Raw genomic sequence first — 18,249 nt, forward strand, 5'->3', positions numbered from 1 at the left:
ACACAAGACTCATCCGGACACTGAATAAATCCATATGACTGGATTACTTCATTGAACCGGATGTTCCAAGACCTTGAAGCTTGCTTTAGTCCATAAATGGACCGATTGAGCTTGCACACTAGATGCTCTTTGCCTTTTTCAATAAACTCTTCTGGTTGCTTCATATGGATGTTCTCTTCAAGACTTCCATTAAGGAAAGCTGTCTTGACATCCATTTGCCAAATCTCATAATCTATATGAGCAGCAATGGATAAGAGTATCCGGATAGACTTAAGCATGACTACCGGTGAAAAGGTCTCCTCATAGTCGATTCCCTCTTTCTGAGTGTACCCTTTCGCAATAAGCCTAGCTTTGAAGGTTTCTACCTTCTCGTCTGTCCCTCTTTTCCTTTTGTAGATCCATTTGCATCCAACGGCTTTTACACCATCAGGTGGTTCTACAAGCTCCCAGACCTTATTAGAGTACATAGACTCTATTTCAGAATTCATTGCCTTTTGCCAAGATGCTGCATCTATATCTTGGAGTGCTTCGTCATATGTTCGGGGATCAGGTTCATGTTTACCCAGGATCAAGTCCGAAGACTCTCCCAAAAACATGAATCTTTCAGGCTGCCTTACAACCCTCCCACTAAGATGAGGCACTGTCTGTGGTTGTGTATCATGTGTGACACGTGTTGCAGTCTCTTGTGGTACTTCATCTTGTACTGTTGGTACTAAAGTAGACGTGTCCTCTCTAAGTTCTTCTAAAATAACTTTGCTACTGGGCTTGTGATCCATTATATAGTCTTCTTCTAAAAACTGGGCATTGGTGTTAACAATGACCTTCTGGTCTTTAGGACTATAAAATAAACTACCTTTCGTTCCTCTGGGATACCCCACAAACACGCGAACTTCTGTAGAGATTCTAACTTATCAGCATCTGGTTTCAGCACATGTGTTGGACTACCCCAAATTCGAATATGTCTTAGACTGGGCTTTCGCCCATTCCACAATTCTGTGGGAGTAGTAGAAACTGATTTAGAAGGTACTAAGTTCAAAATGTACACTGCTGTTTCCAGAGCGTATCCCCAAAACGAATTTGGTAATTCTGAATAACTCATCATCGATCTAACCATTTCCATAAGAGTCATATTCCTTCGTTCTGCCACACCATTCTGTTGGGGTGTACCAGGTGCGGACAGTTGGGATTAAATCCCAGCCTCTTCTGATAAGTAATTCCTAAACTCTCCTAAGAGGTATTCACCACCACGATCAGACCGTATTGTCTTGATACTTTTACCTAGTCGTTTCTCCACATCAGCCTTGTATTCTTTGAACTTATCAAAGCACTCGGACTTGCGGCGCATTAGGTAAATATATCCATATCTTGAATAATGATCTATAAAAGAGACAAAATATTCAAAACCTCCTCTTTCCTGGACAGACATAGGACCACACAAATCAGAATGAACCAATTCTAACACTTCTTTGGCTCTATACCCCTTGGCCTTAAAAGGCCTCTTGGTCATTTTACCTTCCAAGCAAGATTCACAAGTTGGAAAATTTTCCAACTCTAATGAATCCAAAAGTTCATCGGCTATAAGCCTTTGAATCCTACTTAAGTTAATATGACCAAGCCTTAGATGCCAAAGATATGCTTGGTTCATTTCCGAAGGTTCTTTTCTTTTATTTGAGTTAGAAGATGAGTTATAAATTTCCATGTTTTGCTTTGTGGGAGAAATTGAATTTAAAATATACAAATTGCCAACTAATGCACCAGAACAGATAATCACTTTATTTCTCTTAATAATTACATCATTACTAAAAGAAACTGAATATCCATCCAAAAACAGTTTAGAAACTGAAATTAAATTCTTTCTGAAACTGGGTACATAAAGACAATTTCTTAAAACCAAATTTCTATTTCTATTAAAAGATAAATAGACGTCTCCCACTGCAACAGCCGCCACCTTAGTAGCATTGCCCATGTAGACAGTAATCTCTCCTTCAGTTAGTCGTCGGGTTTCCTGGAACCCCTGCAAGGAATTGCAGACATGATCAGTGGCTCCCGTATCTACACACCAGGTGCTGGTAGATAACACCGCTAAATATGTTTCAACAACTAGAGCATGAGATATACCTTTGTTGTTCTGATTCCTTTGAGGACAGTCCGCCTTCCAATGCCTTGACTACTTGCAGATGAAGCACTTGCCCTTCGGCTTCTTCATTCCAGCTTTAGGTCCTGTACTCTGAGATTTATTCACTTTCTTTGCTGAACCAACATGTTTCTTCTTCTTCTTTCCTTTCGGTTTAGAAGTAGAACCATTTTCAGCATAGTGAATATGAGAATTGTGACGAAACAAACCTTCTGCTGCCTGAAGTTCTGTTAGTAGTTCCTCCAATGAATATACCCTTTTGTTCATATTGTAATTCAAGCGGAATTGCTCAAAACTTCTAGGTAGTGTTTGGAGGATCATATCGATCTGGGGTTCCCCATCAATTTCTCCTCCAAGGATCTGTATTTCGTTCAGATAAGCCATCATCTTTAGAATATGATCCCTCACAAGAGTACCCTCTTGCATGGTGGCTGTCATTATCTTTCTCATGGCTTCTTGTCTAGAAGTCCGATCCTGATGACCAAAGAGTTCCTTGAGATTGTTCATAATATCATAAGCTATTGGTAAATCTTGATGCTGATGTTGCAATACATTTGACATTGAAGCCAAAATGTAACACCGCGCCATCTCATTTGCCTTTACCCATTTCTTATGATATTCAATCTCCTCTTGGGTAGATTCACCAGTGGGTGCATCAGGACAAGGCTCAGTCAGTACAAACTTATAGCTTTCAGCAGTAAGAACAATGTCCAGGTTCCTTTTCCAATCTATGTAGTTAGGACCAGTAAGTCTATTATGTTGTAGTATCATGGACAGTGAGTTGAAAGTCATCCTAAGAATCACAAATAACTTTTGGTCAGAACTCTAAATTTAGAATAATATTGATTCCTCAAACAATACTATTTTAAATTAACCAACACCTCAAAACACCGTGAATTTTGTATGCCACGATAGTGTGGACGTATACAAATTCAACATTTGTAAAAGGAGGGTTTTAACCCATTAATTTTATTATCTTGTCAACCTAACTTTTTGACAAATAAAATTAATAGTTGGTATCCTTTGGTCACACAAATAATAGCAGTGACTCCGATGGGGAGGATACTATTAGTTGTGCCTAAGTGTATACCATTACTTGACTCTAAGTCCATTAATAAGATTGTGTCCCTTCCGATGGGGAAGATCACACACTCTTAATTAACTTCCTATAGTCATCCCAAATGGAAGTTTGTTCTAGTGATCCACAAACAAGCTCATCCGATATGGAGGAAGGCACTCAGAGCCAACGCGCAAGCTTGTTTGCATCACTTACAAACCAGTAATGGAGACCGTGGAATCCCTCTCCCACTTAGTTATTTATAAATGAGGAATTTTAACTATGCTAGCCTACTAAACATGTATACTAACATACACACACAGCACAATATAAAAGCAATAAATAGAAAATCTAATTTTAAACTATTATGGTTTTTATCTATGGTTGTCCTCTGTGTGTTGTCATCCCAAGCTGCTGCCATACTTGTCCACCGCCACCGGGTCTTGCTGTCGCATCCATCTTGCTCCTTGTTCTGCTGCGCCTCTGGTCCTCAAAAGGTTCCACGCCTTGCAAGATTCGATCCGCGACACAAATAGAATTTTACATTTTTCGATCCTATATTCCTCGAAGGAATGTACATGTGAACTAGATCGAACATAAAATAAAAATTTACATCCATCGATCCTATATTCCATAAAAGGAATGTACATGTAACTAAATCAAAAATAAAATCCTAATAAAACTAAATACAGCTCCTGCTGTATTTTATAATACAATCATGCACACACATATAAATGCCCTTGACATGTCCAAGGGTCCAATCACACACATAATAACTAAAAGCCATAATAGTTGGATCTTGCATCCACAAAGTTAGCACATCCTACTATTAACCTGCCTAAATTATGTATGACATGTGCATAATTAAACTAATACCAAATACACAAAGGCAAAACCTGGCTCTGATACCAATTGTTGGTTGCTACTCGGAAAACCTAATGGTTTCACTGTACAAAAATTTTGTACAAAGGTCTGAACATTTTCCTAGCTACCATGTGTTCTTTTAAATTAAACTTGGATCGCCTGCGAAACTTAACACGTTTGATCCAAAGTTTAATGTATTTGTTCTTTTAGGTTTAGACTCGGATCTCCTGCGGAACTTAACATGTTCGATCCAAATCACCTAGGTTATTAATTTCATTAAATATTAGTTTCCAAAATTGGCTCCCAATACTGACGTGGCAAGGCACATGGCCTTCTTGGATATGGGAACAACCACCACCGACTAGACAAAGCCTTTTAAGGAAAGTTAATATTTAATTTCCTTAAATAACTTTAGGTCAACCGAAAAGAACAATCAAATCACAAGGAAAAGAAAAAAAAAACAAAAGAACACAACATCGAAAACAAATTCGAAATACTAGAATCGTATGCCTCTTGTATTTGGTATTATTTTCAAAAATAACTAGTATGATGCGGAAAGGAAAAATACTAGTTATACCTTTTAGAAAGACCTCTTGATCTTCTACCGTATTCCTCTTCTAACCTCGGACGTTGTGTGGGCAACAATCTTCCAAGATGAGGACCACCTAGCACCTTCTTCTTCTTCCTTCAAGTTTCGGCCAAGCACCAAAATCCAAGGATGAAGAACTTTTTCCACCAACTAAGCTCCAAGGGATGCAAGCTTTCTCTCCTTCTTCTTCTTCTCCAAGTAGTATCCGGCCACCACAAGAGCTCCAAGCAAAATAAGGTTTCAGCCACCACAAAGAGGAAGAGAGGGAGTGAGGATGACCGACCACAACACCAAGGAAAAGAGGGAGAGAATAATAGAGGCTGTGTCTCATGAAGGCACCCCAACCCACTCTTTTATATTCCTTAGCATTGGTAAATAAGGAAATTTAATTACAATAAATTTCCTTAACTTTCCTTGATAACAATTAACTAAGAAAAATTAAATAAAATTTCCTAATCAATTGTATATGGCCGCCCACCTCATGGAGAGCAAATAAGATAATTTTCAACCAACAATTAAAAATTCCTTATTTGTTTTCAAAAATTTTAAAAAATAAAATTTCTCTTTACAATCCCTTCATGGTAGATAAAAAGAAATTTCTATAATTTTAATTTTTCTACATGTGAATAATTTATAAAGATGAAAAAAAAATATCTTTCCAATCTACAAATAAGGAAAGAGATCTAATCTCTCTCTTTAATCTTTTGTAAATCTTTTTAAAAGAGATATTTTAATTTTAAATCTCTCCAATAAATTATATCTTTCACATAAGAAAAATTTTAAATTAAAATTATTTTTAATTTAATGGGGGCCAGCCACCTATGCTTGGGTTCAAGCTAGGGCCGGCCACCCATGAACCAAGGCTTGGTCGGCCCTAGCTTGAACCACAAGCTAGCTTGGCCAGCCCCTACATCATGGGTACGAAGGTGGGTATAGGTGGGTATAGTACTCTATAAATAAGAAGCTACGATAGGGACCGAGAGGAGGAATTGGTTTTGGTCTCCCGATAAAATTAAGCATCCCATGTTCGCCCCGAGCACACAACTTAATTTTATCAATAATAATTCATTCCACTAGAGAACTATTATTGAACTACCGCACCAATCCCAAATTACATTTTTGGGCTCCTTCTTATTATGAGTGTGTTAGTCTCCCTGTGTTTAAGATGTCGAATGTCCACTAATTAAGTGAGTTACTGACAACTCATTTAATTAATATCTTAATCCAAGAATAGTACCACTAAACCTTATCGTCATATCGGACTAAGTCCACATGCAGGGTTTAACATGACAATCTTTATGAGCTCATCTTGGGGACATTATCAACCTAGATTACTAGGACACAGTTTCCTTCTATAATCAACAACACACACTATAAGTGATATCATTTCCCAACTTATCGGGCTTATTAATTCATCGAACTAAATCTCACCCATTGATAAATTAAAGAAATAAATATCAAATATATGTTTTTGTTATTATATTAGGATTAAGAGCACACACTTCCATAATAACTGAGGTATTTGTTCCTTTATAAAGTCAATATAAAAGAAACGACCTCAAATGGTCCTACTCAATACACTTTAAGTGTACTAGTGTAATTATATAGTCAAGATAAACTAATTCCTAATTACACTATGACCTTCCAATGGTTTGTTCCTTTCCATTTTGGTCATGAGCTACTGTTTATAATTTATAAGGTATTGATAACATCATCTTCTGTATGTGGCACCACATACTATGCTATCTACAATATAAATTAATTGAACAACTACAACTAAATGTAGACAATTTGACCAAATATGATTCTTTATTCAAAATAAATGTTTACAAAAGCTTAGACTTTCAGTATACACTCTAACAGGCCGGCCCTAGCTTGGGCTCCAAGCTTGGCTTGGCCGGCCACAACAAGATGGGTAAGAAGCTTGGTTTTAAGTGGATATAAAGCTTTATAAATAAGAGGATACAATAGGGACCAAGAGGAGGAATTAGTTTTGGCCTCCCGATGAGCTTGAGCTTCCCGTGTTCGCCCCGAACACCCAACTCAAGTTCATCAATAATAACTCATACCACTAAAGAGTTATTATTGCACTACCGCACCAATCCCATATTACAATATGGGCTTTTTCTTATCATGAGTGAGTTAGTCTCCCTGTGTTTAAAATATCGAATCTCCACTAATTAAATGAGTTACTGACAACTCACTTTAATTAATATCTAGCTCCAAGAGTAAAACCACTCAACCTTATTGTCATGTCGGACTAAGTCCACCTGCAGGGTTTACATGACAATCCTTATGAGCTCCTCAAGTGGACATCATCAACCTAGATTACTAGGACAAAGTTCCTTTCTATAATCAACAACACACCATATAAATAATATAATTTCCCAACTTATCAGGCCTATTGATTTAACGAACTAAATCTCACCCTTTGATAAATTAAAAAATTAAATATTAAGTATACGTGCTTATTATTATATCATGATTAAGAGTACGCACTTCCATAATAACAGAGATTTTGTTCTTTTATATGTGGTCAGTACAAAAAGAAACTACCTCAAATGGTCCTGCTCAATACACTCATAGTGTACTAGAATAATTTTATAGTCAAGATAAACTAATACCAAATTACACTATAACCACTCCAATGGTTTGCCCCATTCCATCTTAGTTGTGAGCTACTATTTATAATTTATAAGGAACTGATAACATGATCTTCTGTGCGTCACCTCATACCATGTTATCTACAATATAAATTAAATGGACAACTACACTTAACATAAATGTAGATATTTGACCAATGCGATTATTATTTCAAAATAAATGTTTATACAAAAAGCTAAACTTTTAGTATACACTCTAACACTCCTAGATTGCTAGCATTACTTTGTGAGGTCGAATCATCATAAACCCCTTAAGTTCTATGATATCAGATGGTATCCTCAAGAGAGTTTGAACTACCTTCGTGCATAACCTCTCAAGTCTAATTATTATAGGTCTGAGTTCGGAGTTCATCTTTCAATTCTTGCTCCTTAACCCAAGGTCTGTGATAACATTCGTTAAGATATATTGGCATGCTAAGTGCACTAATAACTAGATCAAGGATCAACACATTATACAATAAAAGATATGAATAGCAATATACAATTATCAATTCAATATCGGATTACTATCTAATCCTAAAATTAAGAAAAACTACTCTATATAAATGGAGATACAGCCAAAGACATGGAGTTAAGCAATTTTACAAACTCAAAGTAAGAGAAAAGTGTAAAAGGAACTCAGCCATAGATGTTGACTTCGGAAGATCTCCTTATCTCCTTAGTGGATGAAATCCTTGTAGCTCTTGGAAGATGATTCTCTTCTTGGGTTCCTTATCATGAGAAACCTCGATGGAGCTTCTCTTTTAAGAACTCCCCGATGCCTCAAATTAATAGGTACCCCTTGGTTCTTTTATAACTTGAAAAGATAAAAAAAAATTAATGTACTTTCCTAAAAACCTGGGGGTGTCGTCATCGTCACTACAAAAAAATAATAATTTAGGTACGAAAGTTTGGGACAAAAAATTTTCGTCCCAAAATCGCAACAATTTTGGCAACAAAAAAAAAAATTTGATACAAATTAGAAACGAAATCTGCAACAAAACATTTTCGTCGCATATTTCCAACGAATATTATTTTCGTTGCAAAATTCGTCCCAAAATCTGGGACGAATCTAGAATTCGTCCCAGATTTTGGAACGAATCCAGGATTCGTCCCAGATTTTGGGACGAATCCAGGATTCGTCCCAGATTTTGGGACGAATCCAGGATTCGTCCCAGATTTTGGGACGAATCCAGGATTCGTCCCAGATTTAAGAAAAATAAAAAATAAAAGACAAATCATTTGGAAGGCTTAAATATGGGTCTAACGATCTCAGAATTTTATGAAACAAGTTTCTATGGGTTTTTAATTTTCTTATGATCTTAAAAATATCTCCATCCATAATTTTAACCTCATATATTTAGTAGGGTGATTTTTTAACCCGAAGTTGACCTAATTCATAATAAAAAATTCACCGCTTTTATATAGTATGTTAAAATTATGGATGAAGATATTTCTAAGATCATGAGAAAATTAGAAATCCATAGAAACTTGGTTCATAGAATTTCGAGATCGTTAGGTCCATATTTAAGCCTTCCAAAATAATTTTTCTTTTATTTTTTATTTTTCTTAAATTTGGGACGAATCCTGGATTCGTCCCAAATTCTGGGATGAATCCTGGATTCGTCCCAAATTCTGGGATGAATTTCTGGATTCGTCCCAGATTTAGGGACGAATCCAAGATTCGTCCCAAATTTAAGAAAAATAAAAAATAAAATAAAAATCATTCGGAAGGCCAAATATGTACCTAACGATCTCGGAATTTTATGAAACAAGTTTCTATGGGTTCCTAATTTTTTCATGATCTTAAAAATATCCTAAATCTAAATTTTAACTTAATATATTGAGTGTGGTGATTTTTTAACATGAATATGACCTAATTCGTAATAAAAAATTTACCGCACTGAATATAATATATTAAAATTATGGATGAGGATATTTTTAAGATCATGAGAAAATTAGAAACCCAAAAAAACTTGTTTCATAAAATTCCGAGATCGTTAGGTCCATATTAGGCCTTCCGAATGATTTTTATTTTATTTTTTATTTTTCTTAAATCTGGGACGAATCCAGGATTCGTCCCAAATTTTGGGACGAATTTTGGGACGAATCCTGGATTCGTCCCAGATTTAAGAAAAATTAAAAAAAATAAAAATCATTCGGAAGGCCTAAATATGGACCTAACGATCTCCGAATTTCATGAAACAAGTTTCTAAGCGTTCCTAATTTTCTCGTGATCTTAAAAATATCCTACATCTAAATTTTAACCTAATATATTGAGTGTGGTGATTTTTTAACATGAATATGACCTAATTCGTAATAAAAAATTTACCGCACTTAATATAATATGTTAAAATTAGGGATGAGGATATTTTTAAGATCATGAGAAAATTAGAAACCCGTAGAAACTTGTTTCATGAAATTCCGAGATCGTTAGGTCCATATCTAATGAAACATAGATAGTTTAGTATTAATTAAGTATGTTAGCGTTTAAGGCATGTTTGAATATGTGTTTAAAACTTAAAATATAGGTCTACAGATGTCAGAATTTCATGAAACAAGAGTCTATAAGTTTCTAACTTCCCCTTAATCATAAATATATTCTCATCCTTAATTTTAAAATAATATATTGAGTTTCGTGTTTTTTTTACCTGAATTAGGTCAAATTTGGGTTAAAAAATCACCACACTAAATATATGAGATAAAAATTATGGATGAGGATATTTTTAAGATCATGAGAAAATTAGGAACCCAAAGAAACTTGTTTCATGAAATTCCGAGATCGTCAGGTCCATATTTAGGCCTTCCGAATAATTTTTATTTTAATTTTAATTTTTCTTAAATCTGGGACGAATCCAGGATTCGTCCCAAAATTTGGGACAAATCCTGGATTCGTCCCAAAATCAGGGACGAATCCAGAAATTCGTCCCAAAATTTGGGACGAATCCTGGATTCGTCCCAGATTTAAGAAAAATTAAAATTAAAATAAAAATCATTCGGAAGGCCTAAATATGGACCTAACAATCTCTGAATTTTATGAAACAAGTTTCTTTGGGTTCCTAATTTTCTCATGATCTTAAAAATATTCTAAATCTAAATTTTAACCTAATATATTGAGTATGGTGATTTTTTAACATGAATATGACCTAATTCATAATAAAAAATTTACCGAACTGAATATAATATATTAAAATTATGGATGAGGATATTTTTAAGATCACGAGAAAATTAGGAACTCATAGAAACTTATTTCATGAAATTCGGAGATCGTTAGGTCCATATTTAGGTCTTCTGAATGATTTTTATTTTCTTTTTAATTTTTCTTAAATCTGGGACGAATCCAGGATTCGTCCCAAAATTCGTCCCAAATTTTGGGACGAATCCTGGATTCGTCCCAAAATCAGGGACAAATCCTGGATTCGTCCCAGATTTAAGAAAAATTAAAAAGAAAATAAAAAACATTCGGAAGGGCTAAATATGGACCTAACGATCTCCGAATTTCATGAAACAAGTTTCTATGGGTTCCTAATTTTCTCGTGATCTTAAAAATATTCTAAATCTCAATTTTAACCTAATATATTGAGTGTGGTGATTTTTTAACATGAATATGACCTAATTCGTAATAAAAAATTTACCGCACTTAATATAATATGTTAAAATTATGGATGAGGATATTTTTAAGATCATGAGAAAATTAGAACCCGTAGAAACTTGTTTCATGAAATTCCGAGATCGTTAGGTCCATATTTAGTGAAACATAGATAGTTTAGTATTAATTAAGCTATGTTAGCGTTTAAGGTATGTTTGAATATGTGTTTAAAACTTAAAATATAGGTCTACAGAAGTCAGAATTTCATGAAACAAGAGTTTATAAGTTTCTAACTTCCCCCTAATCATAAATATATCCTCATCCTTAATTTTAAAATAATATATTGAGTTTCGTGTTTTTTTTACCTGAATTAGGTCAAATTCGGGTTAAAAAATCACCACACTAAACATATAAGATTAAAATTATGGATGAGGATATTTTTAAGATCATGAGAAAATTAGGAACCCAAAGAAACTTGTTTCATGAAATTCCGAGATCGTTAGGTCCATATTTAGGCTTTCCGAATGACTTTTATTTTTATTTTTATTTTTCTTAAATCCGGGACGAAACCTGGATTCGTCCCAAATTTTGGGACGAATCCTGGATTCGTCCCAGAATCAGGGACGAATCCAGGAATTCGTCCCAAAATTTGGGACGAATCCTGGATTCGTCCCAGATTTAAAAAAAATTAAAATTAAAATAAAAATCATTCGGAAGGCCTAAATATGGACCTAACGATCTCGGAATTTCATGAAACAAGTTTCTTTGGGTTCCTAATTTTCTCATGATCTTAAAAATATCCTAAATCTAAATTTTAACTTAATATATTGAGTGTGGGAATTTTTTAACATGAATATGACCTAATTCGTAATAAAAAATTTACCGCACTGAATATAATATATTAAAATTATGGATGAGGATATTTTTAAGATCATGAGAAAATTAGGAACCCAAAGAAACTTGTTTCATGAAATTCCGAGATCGTTAGGTTCATATTTAGGCCTTCCGAATGACTTTTATTTTAATTTTAATTTTTCTTAAATCTGGGACGAAACCTGGATTCGTCCAAAATCAGGGACGAATCCTGGATTCGTCCCAAAATCAGGGACGAATCCTGGATTCGTCCCAAAATCAGGGACGAATCCAGGAATTCGTCCCAAAATTTGGGACGAATCCTGGATTCGTCCCAGATTTTAAAAAAATTAAAATTAAAATAAAAATCATTCGGAAGGCCTAAATATGGACCTAACGATCTCGGAATTTCATGAAACAAGTTTCTATGGGTTTCTAATTTTCTCGTGATCTTAAAAATATCCTAAATCTAAATTTTAACCTAATATATTGAGTGTGGTGATTTTTTAACATGAATATGACCTAATTCGTAATAAAAAATTTACCGCACTTAATATAATATGTTAAAATTATGGATGAGGATATTTTTAGGATCATGAGAAAATTAGGAACCCGTAGAAACTTGTTTCATGAAATTCCGAGATCGTTAGGTCCATATTTAGGCCTTCCGAATGACTTTTATTTTAATTTTAATTTTTCTTAAATCTGGGACGAAACCTGGATTCGTCCCAAAATCAGGGACGAATCCAGGAATTCGTTCCAAAATTTGGGACGAATCCTGGATTCGTCCCAGATTTAAAAAAAATTAAAATTAAAATAAAAATCATTCGGAAGGCCTAAATATGGACCTAACGATCTCCGAATTTCATGAAACAAGTTTCTATGTGTTTCTAATTTTCTCGTGATCTTAAAAATATCCTAAATCTAAATTTTAACCTAATATATTGAGTGTGGTGATTTTTTAACATGAATATAACCTAATTCGTAATAAAAAATTTACCGCACTTAATATAATATGTTAAAATTATGGATGAGGATATTTTTAAGATCACGAGAAAATTAGGAACCCGTAGAAACTTGTTTCATGAAATTCCGAGATCGTTAGGTCCATATTTAGTGAAACATAGATAGTTTAGTATTAATTAAATATGTTAGCGTTTAAGGCATGTTTGAATATGTGTTTAAAACTTAAAATATAAGTCTACAGATGTCAGAATTTCATGAAACAAGAGTCTATAAGTTTCTAACTTCCCCTTAATCATAAATATATCCTCATCCTTAATTTTAAAATAATATATTGAGTTTCGTGTTTTTTTTTACCTGAATTAGGTCAAATTCGGGTTAAAAAATCACCACACAAAATATATGAGATTAAAATTATGGATGAGGATATTTTTAAGATCATGAAAAAATTAGGAACCCAAAGAAACTTGTTTCATGAAATTCCGAGATCGTTAGATCAATATTTAGGCCTTCCGAATGACTTTTATTTTAATTTTAATTTTTCTTAAATCTGGGACGAATCCAGGATTCGTCCCAAACTTTGGGACGAATCCTGGATTTGTCCCAAAATTAGGGACGAATCCAGGGTTTCGTCCCAAAATTTGGGACGAATCCTGGATTCGTCCCAGATTTTAAAAAAAATTAAAATTAAAATTAAAATCATTCGGAAGGCCTAAATATGGACCTAACGATCTCGGAATTTCATGAAACAAGTTTCTTTGGGTTCCTAATTTTCTCATGATCTTAAAAATATCCTAAATCTAAATTTTAACCTAATATATTGAGTGTGGTGATTTTTTAACATGAATATGACCTAATTCGTAATAAAAAATTTACCGCACTGAATATAATATATTAAATTATGGATGAGGATATTTTTAGGATCATGAGAAAATTAGGAATCCAAAGAAACTTGTTTCATGAAATTCCGAGATCGTTAGGTCCATATTTAGGCCTTCCGAATGACTTTTATTTTAATTTTAATTTTTCTTAAATCTGGGACGAAACCTGTATTCGTCCCAAATTTTGGGACGAATCCTGGATTCGCCCCAAAATCAGGGACGAATCCTGGATTCGTCCCAAAATCAGGGACGAATCCAGGAATTCATCCCAAAATTTGGGACAAATCCTGGATTCGTCCCAGATTTAAAAAAAATTAAAATTAAAATAAAAATCATTCAGAATGCCTAAATATGGACCTAACGATCTCCGAATTTCATGAAACAAGTTTCTATGGGTTTCTAATTTTCTCGTGATCTTAAAAATATCCTAAATCTTAATTTTAACCTAATGTATTGAGTGTGGTGATTTTCTAACATGAATATGACCTAATTCGTAATAAAAAATTTACCGCACTTAATATAATATGTTAAAATTATGGATGAGGATATTTTTAAGATCACGAGAAAATTAGGAACCCGTAGAAACTTGTTTCATGAAATTCCGAGATAATTAGGTCCATATTTAGTGAAACATAGATAGTTTAGTATTAATTAAATATGTTAACGTTTAAGGCATGTTTGAATATGTGTTTAAAACTTAAAATATAAGTCTACAGGTGTCAGAATTTCATGAAACAAGAGTCTATAAGTTTCTAACTTCCCCTTAATCATAAATATATCCTCATCCTTAATTTTAAAATAATATATTGAGTTTCGTGTTTTTTTTTTACCTGAATTAGGTCAAATTCGGGTTAAAAAATCACTACACTAAATATATGAGATTAAAATTATGGATGAGGATATTTTTAAGATCATGAGAAAATTAGGAACCCAAAGAAACTTGTTTCATGAAATTTCGAGATCGTTAGATCAATATTTAGACCTTCCGAATGATTTTATTTTAATTTTAATTTTTCTTAAATCTGGGACGAATCCTGGATTCGTCCCAAAATCAGGGACGAATCCAGGAATTCGTCCCCAAAATCGCCGGCGACACAACCGAGGCGACCCCTCTACTCTCGCCCTCTAAATCCCCCCTTCCTCACTCTTCCAGCGCCCAATCCGTCGCCTCGATCTGACCATGGCTCCGGTTCCATTGAAGCCCTCGCCCAGCCTCGAGGCCCGCGACATCGTCCGCGACGCTGTCCGCGCCGACTTGTCGCCACCCTTGCCTCACCCACCGCTCTGCCGCTGCGGGACGACCGGATCCAGACCGAGGTCAAGTTCGGGGCGACCGTCGACCCCGACCTCGACCTCGCCCTCGCCGCGCTCAGGGTCCTCTGCTGTGAGGAGATCGACGGGAGGAGGTGGAGTTATGTGCTGGACGACGTGGAATGCCCGCCCGGAACTAAGGCGCGGAAGGGACCGTCTCTGCGCGCCGTCCCGATGCAGAGCCCCGTGGATCCCTTGGAGGTGACATCTCTGAGCATTCTTTTGCTTCAATTCGTCTCTGCATTGATTTTAATCTCTTTTGGTGAAACGAAGCAAGACTATATATGTCTTTTATATGGCACTGTCTCTTGTTCTCTGATGTTCTAAAGAAAGACTCTGCCTTCAGTAGGTTAAAGAAGATGACAGATCATAAATCATTATACTGAAGATGTTTTCAAGGTTGCTTTCCCTAGAAATGTTTGTCAAAACAATATCTTGGCTTTGTAGAAACTAAAATCGGATATTGAACAATATGCATCCTGTGAAATGAGGAAGCTTGCCCTTAGTCTTTCACCATGCTGTCCTAGTTCATTTTTGCCCCCTATAATGTGGATCATCTTGTTCACCTACGTACCTATGTGATGATCAAGATAAGTTATTTATGCTTAAATTCCTGAACGTATTGTTGATTTTTTTCCTGTGACTCCTAAGGCAAGTGACGACTTATATTTTGTGTATTTAAGATGGCTATTATAGATCCATGCTGAATTGCTAAAATACGCATTCACACGCAGGAGTTGATGTCATTCGTAAGATCGTATGTAGTGCCTGAAGGTTTTCCTGACAGTGTGACACCTTCTTATGTCCCATATATGAGATGGAGGGCTTTGAAGGTAAATACTAGTTTATCTGAAGTTGTGTGAATCCATTTGTTACTTTATTCTTATAGCAATGAAGGAAATTGTTATTTCTTTTTTGTTTTGAGTTCCTCACTAGTGTTTCTTTTTGTTGTTCAGCATTTCTTTGGTGGAGCCATGGGTGTTTTCACAACACGGACACTGTTAAACTCTGTAGGAGTATCCAAAAATACAGCTGCATCAGGTGCTGTTGCCATCAATTGGATACTCAAGGTAAATTCTTTTTTTTTTCCCAGAAAAATTAGTAGTCTATGTTGAATTCACTTATTGCTTATGTAATGATCTTGACTTAAATAATTATGTTATAGTTGTTTAATTATATAAAGTTAAGTTTAAATAATTATGTTAAAGTTAGCTTTAAATCGTTGTTTAATTGTGCTCCTTCTTTTTAATAAGTTGCTCTTTCTTGTTTTGTCTTCAATGATAATGATGCATAAAAGTTCTGAATTTGATCTATGTACAGTCTCAAAACTATATAGATACATAAAAGTTCTATATTTCATCTAGAATTACATCACACTATTCTAAAATTCTTTACTAGATAACAATGCATCCTCCTACCTTAATATTTTGCAAAGAGTTGTTAAAAATGTGCCAAAGTTATTCATATGAAATTGTCAACTAGTTAACACAATGAAAGGAACAATTATTTTAAACATCCTTTAGTTTACATTAAATACCAACCAAAGACAAAATTATAAATTCAGCAAATTAAAATGAAAAATAAAGTTAACTAAGTGAGAAAATTTGAACCCTAATACCATACTTCACAAGATCTCTCTCTCTTTCTCTCTATATGATGTGCCAATTATATTAGGTTGTATCATAGTTACGATACATGTACTTAGCTTCAAAATAATTCTTATAATTTTATTTACCGTTGCTATGACATGGATGATTCATATCGTTGGTAAATATGACTTTTTTTAGAATTAGGGCTTTTATTAGAATGTTTAAGGAATTTCACATTTATATTTTGTTTCCAATTATTCTTTTTACATGGCCATATCGTATAATATTTACAATCTTTCTTGTTACACATTATCTAGTTTATTTATTTGTTGTTATGTAGGCAAAGGAGATTTGATGGAGATCAAAGATTTTGTGGCACACGAAGATGACTATATGTATTCTTAGTGTTGTTGGATGGATGATGGACTTATAAAACATTGGGTTGTTGAACTTTGTATCATATTTTCTAGCAGCTTGAACAAGATGGATCTTGTAAACTTTGTTGAAATCTTTATATTTCTTGAATTATGAGTTGATGTGTTGAATGTTAAATTAGGATGTGTTGAATGTTAAATTAGGATGTGTTGAATGCATATTATTTGTTATTTGAATTTGGTTTTTATGTATTTGGATTGTATTGTAGAAATAAAGTGAAGTTGGAAAAAATATTTGATATAGGGACGAATTTGGCAACGAAAATGATTTGTCCCAATTCTATTTTAATATGAGACAAAATTATTTTCGTCCCAGCATTCGTCCCAGAATCTGGGACGAATTCTGTGAATTTGTCCCAAAATTCGTCCCAGATTCTGGGACGAATCAACAAAATTCGTCCCAGAATTCTGGGACGAAAATTTATCTTATTATATCAAAGAATTTGGCAAGTTTTTGTTGCCAAAATCGTTGCCAGTTTTGCAACAAATTTATTATTCGTTGCAAACTTAGGAACAAAAATGGCAACAAAAAAAATTTTGTCACCGAATTTGTCCCCAAATTCGTTGCAATATTAGGGACAAACTTGGCAACAAAATATAATTTGTCACCGAATTCGTCCCCAAATTTGTTGCAAAAATAGAGACAAATTTGGCGGAAACTTTATGTGAATTCGTCCCCAAATTCGTTCCTAAGTTTGCAACAAAAATAATTTTCGTTGCAAATTCGTATACTTTTTTGCAACGAATTTGGGGACGAAAATTTTATTCGTCGCCAAATTCGTCCCCAAATTTGTTCCCAAATTTACAACAATCCATAATTCGTTCCAAAAGTTGGCATCAACTATTTTGGGACGAAAAAATTTTCGTCCCAAATTTTGTCCCAAAAATTTTTGCAACGAATTTTTTTTTTAAATTCGTCCCTAATTTTGTCCCAAAATGCCTTATTTTTTGTAGTGCGTAATTTAACGCACCATGGCCTGACAAGTGACATGATCAAACCATGGTGCTTGTTGAAGTTTTTTTTTTTTTTTTGTCTGGGGTTCGAATCTCGACAAAGCCGAGATAAATGTCTTCCTTATGTGTTAGTCACTATTCCAAAGGCTAGTAATCGCCCGTGATTTATTTCCTCCGTGTTGATCCTGAGACGAATTGACAGAGATGCTAGGGGCGAACATATTCATTTTTGGCCATCATTGTTGGAGTTATTTTGCCAAAGCAACAAAGTGGGATATAACCGTGGTAGCTACCACGACCTGCCCATACTTCTTGTTGGATTTCCCAATTGTTCTAATGCTGGTTCTACCTCTAAGGGTGATGCACGGCTACGGCAGGTGCCACGACTAG

At 34.5% G+C, this 18,249-nt stretch overlaps 1 protein-coding gene across 1 annotated transcript in view; it reads left to right on the plus strand.

Moving 5' to 3' along the window:
* LOC121999148 (protein root UVB sensitive 6-like) overlaps positions 1-16,021 on the plus strand; it is a 97,288-nt gene extending 81,267 nt beyond the window's left edge. Inside the window, exons 3-5 of the mRNA XM_042553885.1 lie at positions 14,725-15,083; positions 15,617-15,715; positions 15,839-16,021. Of these exons, the coding sequence (XP_042409819.1) occupies positions 14,725-15,083; positions 15,617-15,715; positions 15,839-15,997 (617 nt within the window). The 3' untranslated portion in view covers positions 15,998-16,021. The remainder of the gene's footprint in view (positions 1-14,724; positions 15,084-15,616; positions 15,716-15,838) is intronic.
* Positions 16,022-18,249: the final 2,228 nt, after the last annotated feature.

This window comes from Zingiber officinale, chromosome 1A, assembly GCF_018446385.1.
Source record: "Zingiber officinale cultivar Zhangliang chromosome 1A, Zo_v1.1, whole genome shotgun sequence".
Classification (NCBI taxonomy): Eukaryota; Viridiplantae; Streptophyta; class Magnoliopsida; order Zingiberales; family Zingiberaceae; genus Zingiber; species Zingiber officinale.